The sequence below is a fragment of the Rana temporaria genome, chromosome 12, assembly GCF_905171775.1.
Source record: "Rana temporaria chromosome 12, aRanTem1.1, whole genome shotgun sequence".
Taxonomy (NCBI): Eukaryota; Metazoa; Chordata; class Amphibia; order Anura; family Ranidae; genus Rana; species Rana temporaria.
This window is the reverse complement of record NC_053500.1, coordinates 108016368-108033782: the sequence shown is the minus strand read 5'-3', so window position 1 is coordinate 108033782 and position 17415 is coordinate 108016368. Positions and strand designations below refer to the sequence as shown.

At 46.8% G+C, this 17415-nt stretch overlaps 1 protein-coding gene across 1 annotated transcript in view; it reads right to left on the bottom strand.

Moving 5' to 3' along the window:
• MFSD11 (major facilitator superfamily domain containing 11) overlaps window positions 1-17415 on the bottom strand; it is a 95200-nt gene that overhangs the window by 41891 nt on the left and 35894 nt on the right. Inside the window, exon 8 of the mRNA XM_040330102.1 lies at window positions 11764-11911. Coding sequence (XP_040186036.1) covers window positions 11764-11911 — 148 coding nt within the window. The remainder of the gene's footprint in view (window positions 1-11763; window positions 11912-17415) is intronic.

Genomic DNA, 17415 nt, shown 5'->3' with positions numbered 1-17415 from the left:
CCCAGCGGTGGCGTTTGATGTTTTTTTTTTTTTTGTTTGCGCCCCCTCAACATTGAGCACCAGCCGCCACTGACTACTAGTGATAACATAAAATATTATACAGTATATCATAAATCTGATGCACCATTATGTGAACTGAAAATTTGCCATATTATGAAAACATTAAAGTGACCAATGAGCATGACAATGCCATTTCCACATTAATTATGGTTTATGTATGCCTTATTGTCTTGGTGATTGATTATCATCACAACTTCATTGATTTGAAATTGATCCCCTTTTTTGTACACTTTTTTGATTTTTCACTGCATGTGTGGGGCAGTAATGAGCAAAACCAGGAATCATAAAACAGAAAAAAAGGGATCATTGAAGTTGTGATGTGAATCAATCACTAAGACAATTAGACACTATACATAAACCATAATTTATGGAATGGCATACATAGTCGTTTGGGGGGACGTTATGAGGACATTGTCTGCAGTCTCTGACCCTCTCTTGTATCATGTCTGCAGTCTCTGACCCTCTCTTGTATCATGTCTGCAGTCTCTGACCCTCTCTTGTAGTATTTTGGGGTCAGTCTGGAGCTCTTCTTTAAGTTGTCTGTGTTTCCACTTTGCTACATGCAGAGTTTTTTTTTTTTTTTTTTTTAAGACCAGATAATTAAAAAAAAATCTGACTGCTTGAATTTTTTCGATGAAAACGCGTGTAGTAATCTTGATGCATCGTGATGCATCGCGGAATCGAATCGAATCGAATCGTGGACTTGATAATCGTAATCGCATCGAATCGTGAGACCGGTGAAGATGCGCAGCCCTATTAACTACCCCCATTTGGGGGCGTGGTCTGGAGCTGCATGGAGTAGGACGTGCTGGGTGAGAGCTCCGCTTGTGACCGATCCTATCTATATCCATCCTGGGGGAAATATCCCTTAAATCGGCTTCTGGCTTACCCTCCTATGCCTCTACTATTCGACTGCAACATGTCACCCCCTAAGAAGTCCGGTGCCCTCGCTAAACTGGACAAGAGCCGCCGTGGAGACTGAGACCAGGGAGAGGAAGATGGCGCCGCCATACCTGTGGAAAGTGAGGCCCGTCCTTCTGGCGATACCGCCCGGGTTCTCGAGGCCATCGCAGCCTGCCAAACGTCCCTCACGACCAGGATTGAGGAGATCAAGGTGGACATTTCCCATATCCGACACGATATGCACAAACTGCGGGACCGCGTCTCGGAGACGGAGCGCAGGCTTGACCACGTGGAAGATGGCCTGCACCCGCTCCAGGTTACTGTGGAAGGCCTGCAACATCAGCTCCAAGCGGTGCTCTCCAAGCAGGACGATATGGAGAACCGCCTTCGCAGGTGTAATCTGCGCTTCGTGGGGCTTCCAGAACGCTCTGAGGGAACGGACCCCCCCACTTACCTGGAGAACCTACTTGTCCGCACATTCGGTAGGGAGGCCTTCTCCTCCACATTCGTCGTGGAGCGTGCTCACCGACTAGCCGCAAAACCTCCTCCTGAGGGAGCACCCCCGAGGACCTTCATAGCGAAACTTCTTAACTACCGCGACCGCGATGCCGTCCTCCGCCTTACCCGGGAGAAAGGGAACATCCCTCTAGGCAACGTAACGGTTGCTGTATACCCAGATTTCTCATCGGAGGTCCAGAAGAGGAGGGCGCGCTTTACAGAGGCAAAACGACAGCTCCGGATGCATCACCTACCATATGCGATGCTTTTCCCTGCACGGCTCAGTGTTGTGTGTGATGGCAAGGCTCAGTTTTTTGAGGATCCTCGAGCTGTCCTGTCCTGGCTGGAGCGCCGTGAGAGAGCTGATTCGCCCCGCAATTGACCCATCATTTAATTGCGCTTTTCCACCGACTACACTTCTCCGCCATATGCTACCTGGACGCCACATGCTGCCTGGACACTCCTGAATGCCGCCGCCACTACAACTTTAACCATTACAACTTTAACCTGCTGATCGTGAGTTGGCCGTGCTGCCTTCGGGCTCCCCATTCCCTCTTCACCCTTGTTTATCCTGTCCACCGCCCTCTCTCCTTCCTTCCCGCTCCCCCCTATCATCCCCACTTCTGACATGAGTCACAAGCGGCTCACCCATGCTGGTATCTCACCTGAACTGATACCTCCCTCTTACACCTGTGCAAGCTTTTCAGTTTGGTCGCCCCCCGACCCTGCTGGCTGCCCTGAACTTGGGGCACTTCCAACACCCCTGGCAACCATTGCTAAGCTACAGTTTCCCTGGCCGGCCCCTGCCCTCAGACATTTGGTGGGTGGTGGGGTGTTATGCCTGCTATGTCGGTCCAGTGCCATCGCAGGTTATGTTTTAAGCGCTTATCGCAGTACTGTTATTTTTGTTTATTGGTTCTTTTCTTTTGTTTCTTTCCTCGTTATGGTAATGTCGGAGTACTATGCAAACCTTAATGTACAAATTGCTGTGTTCTTAATGGGACTCTATGGGTTCTCATGTGCTGGGCGGGCCCCGCTCCTCCCTACTCCGGGTCCCCTCTGGTTCCCGGGGGGGGGGAGCGGATCCCGCCTGCTGCTTCCTGGTCATCTCGTGCGGTCCTCGGGGCTGCCCGGGGTGCTCTGCACTGGTTACCGCCCCTTTGCTACTGGGGGGGCGGATTCGCCCCCTACACCCTTACTCTTGCCCATGGCCCTCCTAAAGATTGTGACTTGGAACGTCCGGGGTCTGGGTGACCGAGCTAAACGATCGGCGGTCCTGTCCCATCTAAAATCCCAACATGCTGACGTTTCCGTGCTAGTAGAGACACACCTTGCAGGTCAAAAACAGCTGAGCCTTAAAAAGGCCTGGGTTGGGTGGGTTTACCAGGCCCCCCACACCTCTAACTCTCGAGGAGTGGCGGTGCTTGTGGCGAGATCGCAACAGTTCCAACTGCACACGCTACAATCTGATCCGCAGGGTCGTTATTTATTTCTACACGCCACCATTGGAGGCCTCGAGATGTTGCTCCTTGCTTTTTATGTCCCTCCCCCTTTCCAATTCGAGGTCCTTCAGCGGGGGATTGCCTTTATGGCCTCCTATCCGTCAGTGCCGGCCATATGGGCAGGCGACTTCAATATGGTTATCTCCCCGTCCCTCGACAGGCTGGGCCAGAATGCCCTTGCGGGCCCCGTACCTGAGACTACCAGGTTTGGCAAGTTCCTTGCTGAGTTCGCCCTAGTCGACACCTGGCGACATAAGCACCCTACACAGTTGGGATTCTCCTGCTTTACCCCTTCCCGCGCGGTAATGTCACGTATAGACCTTGTCCTACTGACCCCCCCCCTCCTCCCCCATCTGATTGAGGTAGGATTTGACACTAGGACGCTTTCGGACCACTCCCCATACTGGATCAAGCTGAGGCTTCCGTCACCCCCTACATCCCAGACATGGCGCCTCAACCCATTTTGGTTGAGTGTTCTACCGAACCTGGCGTCCATAAGATCTGAATGGGACCGCTTCTTTAATACAAACGACGGCTCTGCCTCGGCGGGTCCTGTGTGGGAAGCCTTTAAGCTTCACGTCCGCATGTTTCTCTCCTGTCGTATCAACAGGCATAAGGCCTCTTCCAGACTGTTGGTCCAGCAGGCCGAGACACAGCTTAGGGCCCTTGAACGAGCCTTTCGGGCTGACCCGTCAGACACTACAGCCTCCCAATTGCGCCTACAGTCCAGGCTGACGGATCAGCTACACCTTGAAAGGGCTCGTCGGGGTATTTTTTTCAGCAAGCAGCGTACATATGAGCACGGGGAACGAACTGGTCGTCTCCTCGCTTATATGGCACACCTAGATCATAAACCCCCAGTGATTGTGGCCCTCCGCGCGGAATCGGGGGTCCTACTTTCGGACCCCGATCGGGTAGCAGAGGAATTTAGGGCCTTTTATTCGAAACTCTACACCTCTACAGCGCAACGCTCCGCGGAAGACCTTACTGCCCTCCTGCAGGGTATTACCTTCCCTACATTATCTCCGGACCAGGTTACTATGCTTGAGGCCCCCATTATCACGGTTTGTATCGAGACGGCCCTTGCCAGCCTCCCCACCTCTAAAACCCCGGGCTCGGACGGGCTACCCCTAGAATTTTATAAATCCTTTCGAGATACCCTTGTTCCCAGGCTTTGCGCACTATATAGCTACGTTTTTGACGCGGGCGCGCTTCCCCCTTCCATGCGTGAAGCCCACATCGTCCTCATACCAAAGCCAGGCAAAGACCCCCTGCTCCCTGAGTCCTACCGCCCCATCTCACTCCTCCAATTGGACGTTAAGATTCTTGCTAAAATCCTTGCCTTACGTCTCAATAAAGTCATCGCTAGCTTAATTCACCCTGATCAGACCGGGTTCATGCCCAACAAAAATACGGCCTTTAACCTCCGTAGGCTGTATATGAACCTCCAGGCCCAACATGCGGAGGTGGGCTCCAGAGTACTAGTTAGCCTCGATGCGGCCAAGGCCTTCGATTCGGTTGAATGGAAGTACTTGTGGGAATGCCTGGATAGGTTTGGATTTGGCCCCCGTTACATAAAATGGATTCAACTGCTATATCATGCCCCCACGGCGCGTATTAGAGTTAATGGCAGAACCTCCCCCCCCTTCCCCTTGTCCCGTGGCACACGTCAGGGCTGCCCTGTCTCGCCCATGCTGTACGCTCTGGCCGTCGAACCCCTCAGCATAGCCCTACGCAGCCACCCTGGGATCAGCGGGCTGCGTTGCGGTCGCGTCACTGAACTTCTTAGCTTATATGCAGATGACATGCTCCTCTACCTGTCGGATGCAGGTCCCTCCCTACAGACGGCCCTTCAAGTCATAACTCAATTTGGGGAATTTTCAGGTCTACAGATTAACTGGGCTAAGTCACATATCCTCCCTCTAGATCTAGGCCCCCCCACCGCGAGCCAGGCGGCCCTCCCATTGGTGCGCACGGACGTTATCAAATATTTAGGTGTTCATGTTACCAGATCCCCCTCAGACTATATACGCCTTAATGTTGAGCCACTCTTCCACACCCTAAAATCCAAAACGCAGACATGGTCCCGACTCCCTCTTGGGGTAATGGGCCGCATAGGCTTGGTTAAGATGATCCTTCTCCCGAAGCTACTCTATGCCTTCTGGCACGCCCCGCTATACATCCCTCCTCGTATTTTCAAAGCTATGGAGTCCATCCTTAACTCATTTATCTGGGGCCCCTCTCGGCATAAATTGTCATGGCGGGTGCTGAAGTGCCCCTCCAGTCAAGGTGGCGCCTCGGTTCCTGACCTCTTTCTTTATTATGTTGCATCCCAGCTCTCCCATTTCTACTACATTCATCACTCCGACAGGGGACGCTACCTGGCCATGGTGTGTTCTAAAACCCCGGGCCCGGTCTCGCACCCCTTCCAGCTTATGTTCTGTGAGCCTCGCGGCTCCAGGCGGGCGGATGCTGGGAACCAACTGCTCTTTCATCACCGCAAAATTTGGCACATCACCATGTCAGTCGGTAAGGCCCCCAATCCGCACTCCCATACACCCCTTTGGGATAATCCTCTCGTGCCCGAGCTTGCCACGGTCCCCGACCGTGGCGCTTGGATCAGGAGCGGTATTATTTACCTTACACAAGTCGTCGCGCACGGTTCGGTCAGGTCCTTCCAATCCCTCAAAGATGCCCATTCCCTAGCCAACCACATGTTTTTCCGTTATCTCCAACTTCGCCACGCAATCACCACACAATTCGGTAATAATATCCCACAGCTCGAAATCCCACTTCCCGTTGATATTGTTTTGGGATCGGACCCTAAGAAACTGATCTCCCAACTGTATTCATACCTCCTGGTTCCCTCGGCGGACGCCACCCTTCAGCGGGCTAAGACCCAATGGGAGCCAGATCTGGGGGTGCTGTCGCCGGGTGAATGGGACGAAGTCCTTACTAACTGCAAGCTGGTCTCTCCTAAAATTTCCGACCGTCTGACCCAATTATATATCCTGCACCGGTCCTATCTGACGCCTCGTCGGCTCTCAAAGTTTAGGCCGGGTAGTGACCCCAACTGCCCGGGCTGTGGTTCCCCTGAAGCTACCCTCTACCACCTCCTCTGGGAATGCCCCTGTGTGAACGGCTTCTGGACCCAGGTAGTCCGTTTTCTCAACGACCGAATGGGCTCCCCTCTCTCCCTTAGCCCCCGGCAATGTTTGTTCGGGATATTTTCGCTGTCTGAGGCCGAGAAATACCTTAACATATTTTTGCAAGAGAGTCTTTTCCTCGCGAGGCTTCAGATAGCGAAAACCTGGCTGAGGGGTCCCCCTCCCACCCTGCAACAATGGATCAAGTCCGTCAACGACACCCTGCCTTTCAAGAAGCTTCTCTATACACATAGGGGATGCCCCGGTAAATACAACAAGATCTGGGATAGATGGCTGGGGGAAGCCTCCTCCTGTGATACCCCTACTGGTTAACGTCCCTCTTAGGCACCTGCTCGATAACCCCGGGACAAGGCCCCCCTCACTTTCGTGACATGTCTCTTAGCCCTTTTTTCGCACTTCCATATGCCACTTATTTTGTCTCGCTATGTCTGTTGTACCTGTACTTTTGACATTACCATGTATCCTTGCTTGTGGTGCATGTTGCACCGTTTACTACACTGTTTGTAACCATCCCTTGCTCTATGCTCAATAAACGTCGTTTTGATTTAAAAAAAAAAAAAACTACCCCCATTTGTGAGGGTCGGGGTTTTTGTTTAAAGTCCCATGCAAATCAATGGGAAATGTATGTTCCCACATAACTTCTGTACGCCTGGAGATATTTCAATAATACCTGGTACACATATTACTTGTATGCCAAATAAAAATATATGACAGTTAAATTAACCTTTACCTACACCCTTATATAAAAGATGGGTATATTTATATTACTATGATTTTCCTCCCCAAAAGGTTAAGATAGGAAGACCGGGCAACGCCGGGTATTCAGCTAGTTTTAAATAAAATGACTTTGGAGGAAAAAAAAAAAAAAAAAACTATCTTAAAGAGTTTTTTTTATTTAAGATACATTAATATTTTTTTTTATTCAGCATGAAATGGAGCTTATGTAGCATGAGGCTGTATATTCTGCAATATTAAAATTTTTGGTAAACTCATTCAATGAATCCAAGTTCTGCAAAATGGAGATAACATGCACTGCATTGATGCATTCACACAATTTCACAGTAGCCATGAGATGAGACAAAGTTCAGGAATATTTCTTTATCCCATTGTTTTGCAAAAATACATACACTACTAACTGTATGATTGAATCGGTTCTGATGTCGCCGTTTTACTAACCTGACAGCTTATTATTCTAAATAGGAAACCGTCATTTTGTTGTTTGCAAATATTAAAGTTTCAAACTAGCAGCAAGAATAAAGTCCTTACATTTAAAGAGCACCTGTGATTTCAGATCCATCATGGCAGCGCCTGTTAGCTGACATCCACTCACCTGCTGATGCCACATACCTCACATTGCATCACTGCCGCATCACCAGCCATCCCATTAACCACTTCCCGACCGCCGCATGTAGATATACGTCGGCAGAATGGCACGTACAGGCACATTGGCGTACCTGTACATCCCTGCCTAGACGTGGGTCGGGGGCCCCCGCTACACACGGCGGTCGGATTCCCTCGGGGAGCGATCCGGGACGACAGCGCGGCTATTCGTTTATAGCCGCTCCGTCGCGATCGCTCCCCGGAGCTGAAGAACGGGGAGAGCCGTATGTAAACACGGCATCCCCGTGCTTCACTATGGCGCTGCATCGATCGAGTGATCCCTTTTATAGGGAGACTCGATCAATGACGTCAGTCCTACAGCCACACCCCCCTACAGTTGTAAACACACACTAGGTGAACACTAAATCCTACAGCGCCCCCTGTGGTTAACTCCCAAACTGCAACTGTCATTTTCACAGTAAACAATGCAATTTAAATGCATTTTTTGCTGTGAAAATGACAATGGTCCCAAAAATGTGTCAAAATTGTCCACCATAATGTCGCAGTCACGAAAAAAAAAAATCGCTGATCGCCGCCATTAGTAGTAAAAAAAAAAATAATTAATAAAAATGCAATAAAACTATCCCCTATTTTGTAAACGCTATACATTTTGCGCAAAGCAATCGATAAACGCCTATTGCGATTTTTTTTTACCAAAAATAGGTAGAAGAATACGTATCGGACTAAACTAAGAAAAAAAAAATATTTTTATATATGTTTTTGGGGGATATTATAGCAAAAAGTAAAAAATATTGATTTTTTTTCAAAATTGTCGCTCTATTTTTGTTTATAGCACAAAAAATAAAAACCGCACAGGTGATCAAATACCACCAAAAGAAAGCTCTATTTGTGGGGAAAAAAGGACGCCAATTTTGTTTGGGAGCCACGTCGCACAACCGCGCAATTGTCTGTTAAAGCGACGCAGTGCCGAATTGTAAAAACCCCTTGGGTCATGTAGCAGCATATTGGTCCGGTCCTTAAGTGGTTAATGTGAATTAGGCTGGTGAGTCAACAGCGGGTCAGAGGCGGAGCCTCAGTGAGAGAGAAATGACAGTTGCTCGTCAAAAAATATGATTCAAAAATCGAGTTGATTTAAATCAAGCCTTTTTACTAGTGAATTAAATCAAATTCACCCTGGTGTGTTCCATCACCTGCAGACATCTGCTTCTTGTTAAAAGGTTAGTCTGAAAAAGTTGATCTGTTCACCTCCGCCTGTCCTCCCCACCATTCAAACCTTGCAATACTATTCTCCCACAATCACGTTCTGTCAATGGAGATGTAGTAGTCGAATGATAGGATTCCTCTGCCCATTTACAGAACATGATGCATTGTGGGAGGGAAATCATTACTCTCTGAATGGAAGAGAGGGAGGAAGGGTGGCAGGTGAGCAGTAAGACTATTAAATACAATCAACAATGGCTGTTAGAGCCGGTTCACACACAGGCGGCACGACTTTGGGGGCAACTCTGCAAGGCGGAGAGGCAACTTGCAAAATGACTTCTGTATTGAAGTCAATGCAAGTCGCCCCCAAAGTCGTACAAAAACCTTTTTTAAAGTCGGAGCGACTTGAGTCGCTCCTATTAGAACGGTTCTATTGACTACTGCGGACCGCGACTTGTAAGGCGGCTGAGTCGCCTGATAGGTCGCCCCTGTGTGAACCGGCTCTAAATGCTGAGGTTGTGTGTAGGAGAAGAACAGTATAAAAAAAAAAAACAACACACACACACACACACACACACACACACACACACACACACACACACACACACAGGCTATACATTATATAACTTCCTTTAGATTTACCTTTAAGTATGTAGTGCAGGGACCTGCCTGATTGCATACGAATTGAAAGGGTTTCAGTTTGAACTCATATTATATGGCAGCCCTCAAAATTTCAACTCGCCTGCTCGCATTTGGCGAGTGAAATTGTGAGTAGTGCGAGTATGGTCAAGGCTGTGCTTTCCCAAAAATGTATAGCCAGTGCCTCCCCCGTTGCGCACAGGCTTGCAGACTAGTGAGGATCATTTCAGGAGGAGCAGTCGGCTGTCCTGGACCACCCCTCTCCACCTCCCCCCTGCCGCTCGTCCGCGCCCCTCGCACAGGCTTGCAGATAGTAGGAACATTTCAATAGGAGCAGTCAGCCGGCCTGGACCGCCCCTCTCCACCCCCCCTGCCGATTGTCCCCGCCCCTCGCACAGGCTTGCAGATAGGAGCATTTCAGGAGGAGCTGTCAGCCGCCCTGGACCGCCCCTCTCCACCCCCCCGGCGCGTGTCCCCACCCCTCGCACAGGCTTGCAGAGAGGGGCTAAATGGATGGCCACCGGTGAGGCTAAATGGATGGCCACCGGTGAGGCTAAATGGATGGCCACCGGTGAGGCTAAATGGATGGCCACCGGTGAGGCTGTGATGATGGTCAATGGTGAGGCTGCGATGATGGCCACTGATGAGCCGACACTAATGGGCACTGATAAGCTGCATTGATGGGCACTGATCAAGTTGTTGTTTGATATTTATTCTTCTAACTTAATTCTGCATAAATCATTTAAGAGTGTAATTTCAGAAGATAATTTATGAGGGCGTGTTTAGGGGCGGAATTAGGGGCAGGGCAACTGGTGGCGAGTAACTCTTAAGGCCTGGCTAGTAGCTCAGGACTTGAAATTTTGAGCCCTGTTATATGGTATTAATGAATCTAAAAGAAAACAAAAATTGTACAAGAAAGTTGTATAATGTATTGCCAGCCATACAGAACCAAGCCTGTCCTCAGGAGAATTCTTGCTCAGGCTTAGCCGTTTTTTTTCCTCCTGCACACATCCTCGGCTGTCATTTACATGAGAGGTAGGTCCTGTGTTGGGAGAAGCAGAGGGCAGCCAAAAACAAGGCACGTCGGCACAACAGAAGCATCCAATTTGTCCTCATATTTCTCCTGCCTCTCAATACTTTATTAAAATAACGGTCTGGGGGGGGGGGGGGGCAATGGTACATACATAGCTTTTAGAAATAAAACTATAATATTGTTTTTGTTGTCAGGGTCTTTAATTGTGTAAACTTTTCTAGATTAGAAATGTCTGCAGTATACAAGTCTCCACTCTGCAAGATGCATATCATTGACTATAGGGAAAGTGAAAACATATCAGCAGGTGCGACTTCTGCCTTCCTGTTGTGTGGGGTATATAGTCTGATCATGCAGAAATTAGATTTATTTTTTTCCTGTAGGAAGAGCGAGTCTTGCATACTCAAACAGTAATAAGTCCTAGTAACAATTAGAGACTCTGTTCCAGGGAGTTTTGGGTGTTCAATAACTTTTTGCCCTCTCAGTTATATAAAAATAGAGATCAAACAGAAAAAATAACCCTTCATAACAGTCATGGCAGATGTGTAGACAAATAACGCCCCAAGAGAATAAAGGTCAGGTTGTACAACGTGCCATCATCTACAAGAAACAAGGCATAATTCCTCCAAAAACTGATATTTAAAGCGGAGCTCCACCTAAAAAAGGGGAAGTTCCACTTTAAGCATTCCTCCCCCCTCCGCTGCAATATTTGCAATGTCATTTTTTGGCCGGTACCTGTTCCCAAGTTGCCCCCCCCCTCCCAGCCTGCAGTCTTCTGGGACACATAACAGGTCCCAGAAGATTGCCGAACAATTCAGCAGGCGCAGCGTGCACCCGACTGCAAAGCCGCAAGCTGTCACAGCTGGGTGCCCACAGTTGAAATGTTGGGGAGAGAAGATGGGAAGACGCAACGGTTCAGGTGACCACATCGCTGGATCCTGGGACAGGCGAGTGTGCATTGATAAAAAGCTAGCAGCTACACTTTAATAAAACAAAGACTGGAGTTACTCTTTAAAGTGACTTTTAATATTAGGGCACTCACCTTACATCACCTGAGCCGATTTCTCAAATCGGCTATAAATTGAAAAGGGAAACCGCAAAGACTCACTGCCAGTTTACTACTGCGCATGTGCGAAGGGTGCTGCCCTTTGTGAATCTGAGCCGGAAGTTGGAGCGGGTACCTGTCAAACCAGGTACCCGCTGCCCCCCCCCCCCCAAAAAAAAAAAAAAAAGTGTCAAATGTGGCAGGAGGCAGACCAGCAGAGTTTCCCCATTGGGGCGAAGCTCCACTTTAAGTCAAGGTCTTGGTAATTTTAGAAGATAAAAGACCTTTCCAGGTTATAGTCACATTTATCTCATAAGTATTACATGCATCTAAAAGCCACACTATTTATGAAGCAAAGAATGGACATAATACACTCACAAGTTGCTTTCAAGGATCTCAGAGCTTCCGTCATCCTCCTCGTTCTGTTGGATGGTGTTGGACGCTGGTGTTCGAATAAGGAAAAAAAGGAATGTCCCAACCAAACTAATGACAGTGAGGGCAATAAACAATGTCCTGCGATCCCTATCTAAATAAGAAAGAAAAGGCTTTGTTTACAATCAAATCATTTTAAAATGGTTAAAATTGTAACCGGTACATTTTTGGTCATCTAAACAGAGGCTTTAGATATTGCTGTCAAGACTGGCTGGCTTGATAGCAATGCATGGTACTTCTTTAAATTTCTAAAAGGGATCCTGTATGTAAAGCAGTACGTTAAGACATAGGAATAAAAGATCAATAATCCATTTTATTTAGGTCTCTTCTGTATTTCCACATGTTTAGTGGGAATGCTTTGTCGGTTTTAGTTTTGTTGTACATAAAATCTCAAAAATAAATACGGGAAACACACGTGACAATATATTAGAATCCACCTGCGAAAAGATAAACCCAAACACAAACATTTTACCCCAAAAATTATATTTATTCATAAAGCAAATGAAAATCGATAGATAGGATAGATAGGATAGATATTTAAAAAAAATGCTTTGGCCAACGTATATAAAATTATTAAAATAAAACAGGCCAGTAACATCTTAACAGTAGACCCTCAGCGGAGTGTTTGAAGAAGCTCCATTTCCTTCTGGACCTTTTAACGAACCACTATATAGAGCAATGGGAGTCCGGTTGCAAACAAAAGCAAAGGACAATATAAAAATTTTCATTTCTTTGTATGACACTTTTTAGAAAAGATCTTGTATTGAAAAATGCCCCATTTTTTGCCAGTCCTATATTTAGTGCAAGGCCAAAAGACACTTTCAATTCTTGAACTGTGACTGGTTTCCACTCAAATGGATGGGCATAAAATGGAAGTAGAATTTTTCATATTTGACTGGTCCTGTACACAACCATGTGATCTGATGTGTTTATAGGGCAGTGACCATCAACCCTGTGCTCAGGGCCCACCAACAGGCCAGATTTTATGTATTGCCTTGGGGAGATGCAGACTAGAATACTGCAATCACTGAGCAGCAAATGATATAACCTGTGATGTATTTCAGTTATCTTGCAAACCTGGCCTGTTAGTGGGCCCTGAGGACAGGGTTGATGACCACTGGTCTAGGGAACAAAGAAACCACCGTGCTCACGGCTGCACGTGCTCTAGGAGCCCCTGATTTCGGAGGGCATACAGATACAAATCCCCCACATTGGAAAAGCCTCTATTGGTTTAGATGCACAATTTACACTCACCCACTGCTCAGGTGACACCTCTAATTTTGGCTGTCCCCTCCTCACCATGTCTTGGTCACAAAGGTAACCAAAACGAGACAAAGGCCTCATACACAGCCATTTAAAAAAAAAAATGCATTTTCTTATTAATCTGAATGCAGGTGTAAATACGCTACTTAAATGGACACAATTTCACACATTTTGTGAACTGTAAAACTGCAGGAGTATATATCTGCGGCTCTATGTTGGGAAGACAAATCTTGAACTCTGGAGAAGCACTGATAGAAATTTCCAGAGTATGAAAGTACCGTATTTATTGGCGTATACCGCGCACTTTTTTGCCCTGAAAATCAGGGCAAAATCGTGGGTGTGCGGTATACGCCGATACCCACTTTCCCGCGCCGAGTTTGAATACTGCGCCGACATATACCGAGCGCAGTACACTCGGGTATAGTCGGCCAGTCTCGGCTCCTTCCGCGCTCACGTCCTGGACGTACAGGACGTGAGCGCGAGAGTTGCCGAGCCTGCCCGACAATACACGAGTGTACTGCGCTCTGTATATGTCGGCGCAGTATTCAAACTCGGCGCGGGAAACGAGCGGGGAGGACGCCGCAGAAGGACGCCGAACCCGACGAAGAGGACACCCGAAGCCGCAGAAGGATGCCGGACCCGACGAGGCCGCCGCGCAAGACACCAAAACTGTAAGTACAAAAAAAACTTTTTTTCCCACAGGATTCGGGCAACTTTAGGGGTGCGCGGTATACGCGGGAGCGCGTTATACCGCGATAAACACTGTAAGTGGGCAATTTGGACCTACCACGTGGCCAATGTGCATAATTATGTGTTCCCGAATGTGAAAGTGCAGGGGCTAGATCGGGTCCACACCAGTTCGAGGTGATGACTAGAATAAACCCCTCCTGCAATGTAAACATAAGTGCATCCATCGTTTTAATGCAACCATCCATCCAGGTCTAAAGGAGGTGGTTAGCTTCCAGCATTTTTTTTTTTAGAAGGCTTTGTTTCGGGAGACATAGAAAAGTGAAGGGGTCTTGATCCTGTAATAGTTTGTTCCCTTCTTGCCATTGTGTGGTCTCCTCTACCGAGTTCATTTATAGTCCTTGTTGAGATGTTGGCCATTTATAACCCTATAAACATTGTGTTATTTGATGTTTGACTATTGCATATTGAAATTTATGTTTTAATACAAAATAACTTGAATTTTGTATGCTGTTGTCTTACTGTTACTATTGTTCCAACTGTATGAAACAATAGTATTACTACATTTTCCTATTCCTCCTCGTCCACCAGGGGCCACTGCTGGGATCGCGCGGGTATGGCATGTGTCGCCTGACACGCAAAGCCTCCTGCTGAAATGGCTGCAGGGCAGTATGGGCGCCTCAGGGTGGTGTGGCCAGCTTGTGCCCATCTTGCATTGGGTGGTGATGTTCCCCCCCCCCCCCTTTCAGTGGCAGGGGGGGGGGGGGGGGGGGGAGTTGCAGGTGGCCATGTCCCACCACTCAACTCAGGCAGGGTGAAGAGGCTGCTATTGCGTGCCGGCAAGCTTCCAGGTTGTGATGCCATTGGTCCCCGAGGAGGAGCTGCATGCCAAGAGTATCGGGGGGGGGGGGGCAGGATCTGGTAGCGTGCATTTAATAGGCTGCCTTTCAGACATTTTAAAAAGGAAGAGAATGATGGTTGGTCTCCATTTTAGAACTTAAAAACTTTAATAAAAATGGGTGGGCCGTTACACATGCATACATCCCCTCCAACCATGGACAATGGGGTATCTTGCCATTAATGCGATAATTGAACATGTACAAATATGCCAGCCATTGTGTAAACCTTTTTTACCAATTTTATATGGATTGTAAATAAGGCAGATATAATAATTTATACGAAATGTGTATAGGACTTTGTACATTGCCCTTTAAAGTCTCATGGATAGTATACATGTCTATTCCATATTAGGTAAGGTATGTTGGTAAGGTGACCGAGTTGCCCACATAGTTTATGTTGAATGCGGGGGTACCGTTTTAATTTGGGACATGTACATAGGTGTGAAAACAAGCAGTGTTCAGATCCGTAACCAACAATTGTCTGGAGACATGCACTTACAAAAGTAAAAACATGTCTAAAATGCATGTACTGTATATGCCTATACATACAGTTGTGCTCATAAATTTACATACCCTGGCAGAATTTATGATTTATTGGTAAGATTATGAACGATTACACAAAAAAAAATATCACCCATGGTTAGTGTTTGGTTGAAGCCATTTATTATCAATCAACTGTGTTTAGTCTTTTTAAATCATAATGGCAACAAAAACTACCCAAACGACCTTAATCAAAAGTTGACATACCCTGGTGATTTTGGCCTAACATGCACACAAGTTGACACAAAGGGGTTTGAATGGCTATTAAAAAGGTAGCCATCCTCACCTGTGATCTGTTTTCTTGTAATTAGTGTGTGTATACAAAAGGTCAATGTGATTCTGGACTCCTGACAGACCCTGGCATCTTTCATCCAGTGCTGCACTGACGTTTCATGGGGAAAGCAAAATAATTGTCAAAGGAACTGCAGGAAAGGGTAGTTGAATTGTATAAAACAGGAAAAGGATATGAAAAGATATTGAAGGAATTGAGGAGAATGCCAATCAGCAGTCAAACTCTAATAAAGAAGTGGAAAATTAAGGGTTCTGTTAAAACCAAACCACGGTCAGGTAGACCAACTAAAATGTCAGCCACATCTGCCATGAAAATTGTTCTGAATGCAAAGAAAAACCCACAAAACTTCAGGTGAAATACAGGACTCTCTCAAAACATGTGGTGTGGCTGTTTCAAGATACACAATGAGGCACTTGAAGAAAGATGGGCTGCATGGTCAGGTCACCAGAAAAAAAAACATTACTACGCAAATGCCACAAAGTATCCCGCTTACAATACGCCAAACAGCACAGAGACAATCCTCAAAGTCATCTGGAGTGCCGAGATTAAAAGTGAACCTACTTGGACATTCGAACATGACAATGATCCAAAACACAAGGCCACGTCGACCTGTCATTGGCTACAGCAGAATAAAGTGAAGGTTCTGGAGTGGCCATCTCAGTCTCCTGACCTCAATATCATTGAGCCACTCTGGGGAGATCTCAAAAACGTGCAGTTCATGAAAGACAGCCCAACAATTTACAGGAACTGGAGGCTTTTTGCCAAGAGGAATGGGCAGCTTTACCATCTGAGAAGATAAAAGAGCCTCATCCACAAATACTACAAAAGACTTCAAGCTATAATTGATGTTAAAGGGGGCAACACACAGTATTAAAGTACTGGGGTATGTAAACTTTTGATCAGGGTCATTTGGGTAGTTTCTGTTGTGATTAGGATTTAAAAAAAAAAAAAAGGGTAAAACACAGTTGATTGATATAAAGGGCTTCAGCCAAACACTAACCACGAGTGAAAGAGGATTTCTTGGCCATTTTTAAGAGAATATGAATGATAAACACAATGGAGGAGGAGGAGGAGATAGAACTGTAAATTTTATGCATTTTAAAAATGTATCCAAAAAGGCAAGCATTTTAACTGATCATTTATGCAGAAACTTTTGTTCCAGAAAAAGTCTTGCCAACGTAAATTCATAAAATTCTTAAAGCCATATGCACGTAACAGAAAAAAATTTGGGGCTAGATCCACAAAGAAGTTACGTTGGCGTATCTATTGATACGCCGCGCAACTTCTAGGATGCGCAGGCGTATCTTTTTTCTGTATCCAGAAAGCAAGATATGCCAGATTTTTGCTTAGATACGACTGACGTAAGTCTCTTACGTCATCGTATCTTAGTTGCATATTTACGCTGGCCACTAGGTGGCGCTTTCGTAGATTTACACGTAGAATATGCAAATTAGGTAGATACGCCGATTCACAAACGTACGTGCGCCCGCCGTATCTATATGCATCGTTTGCGTAAGGCGTAGGACCGGCGTAAAGTTACCCATGCTATAGTGAGGCGTACGCAATGTTAAGTATGGACTTCGGGACAGCGTCGAATTTTACGTTTACGTAAAACGTTCACGACGTCTAGGCATTGAGCGGGCGTAATTTAATTTGAAAATTCGACGTGATACTGAGCATGCGTGTGCATGCGCTGTTCGAAAAAAGCGTAATTAACGTGGGGTCATGCTTAGTTTACATAAAACACGCCCCCCTGTTCCTCATTTGATTTAGGCGCGCTTACGCCGACACATTCACGCTACGCCGCCGTAACTTTAGATGCAAGTGCTTTGTGAATACAGCACTTGCCCCTCTAAGTTGCGGCGGCGTAGCGCAATTACGATACGCTATGCCCGCTTATATTTACGCCCATCTACG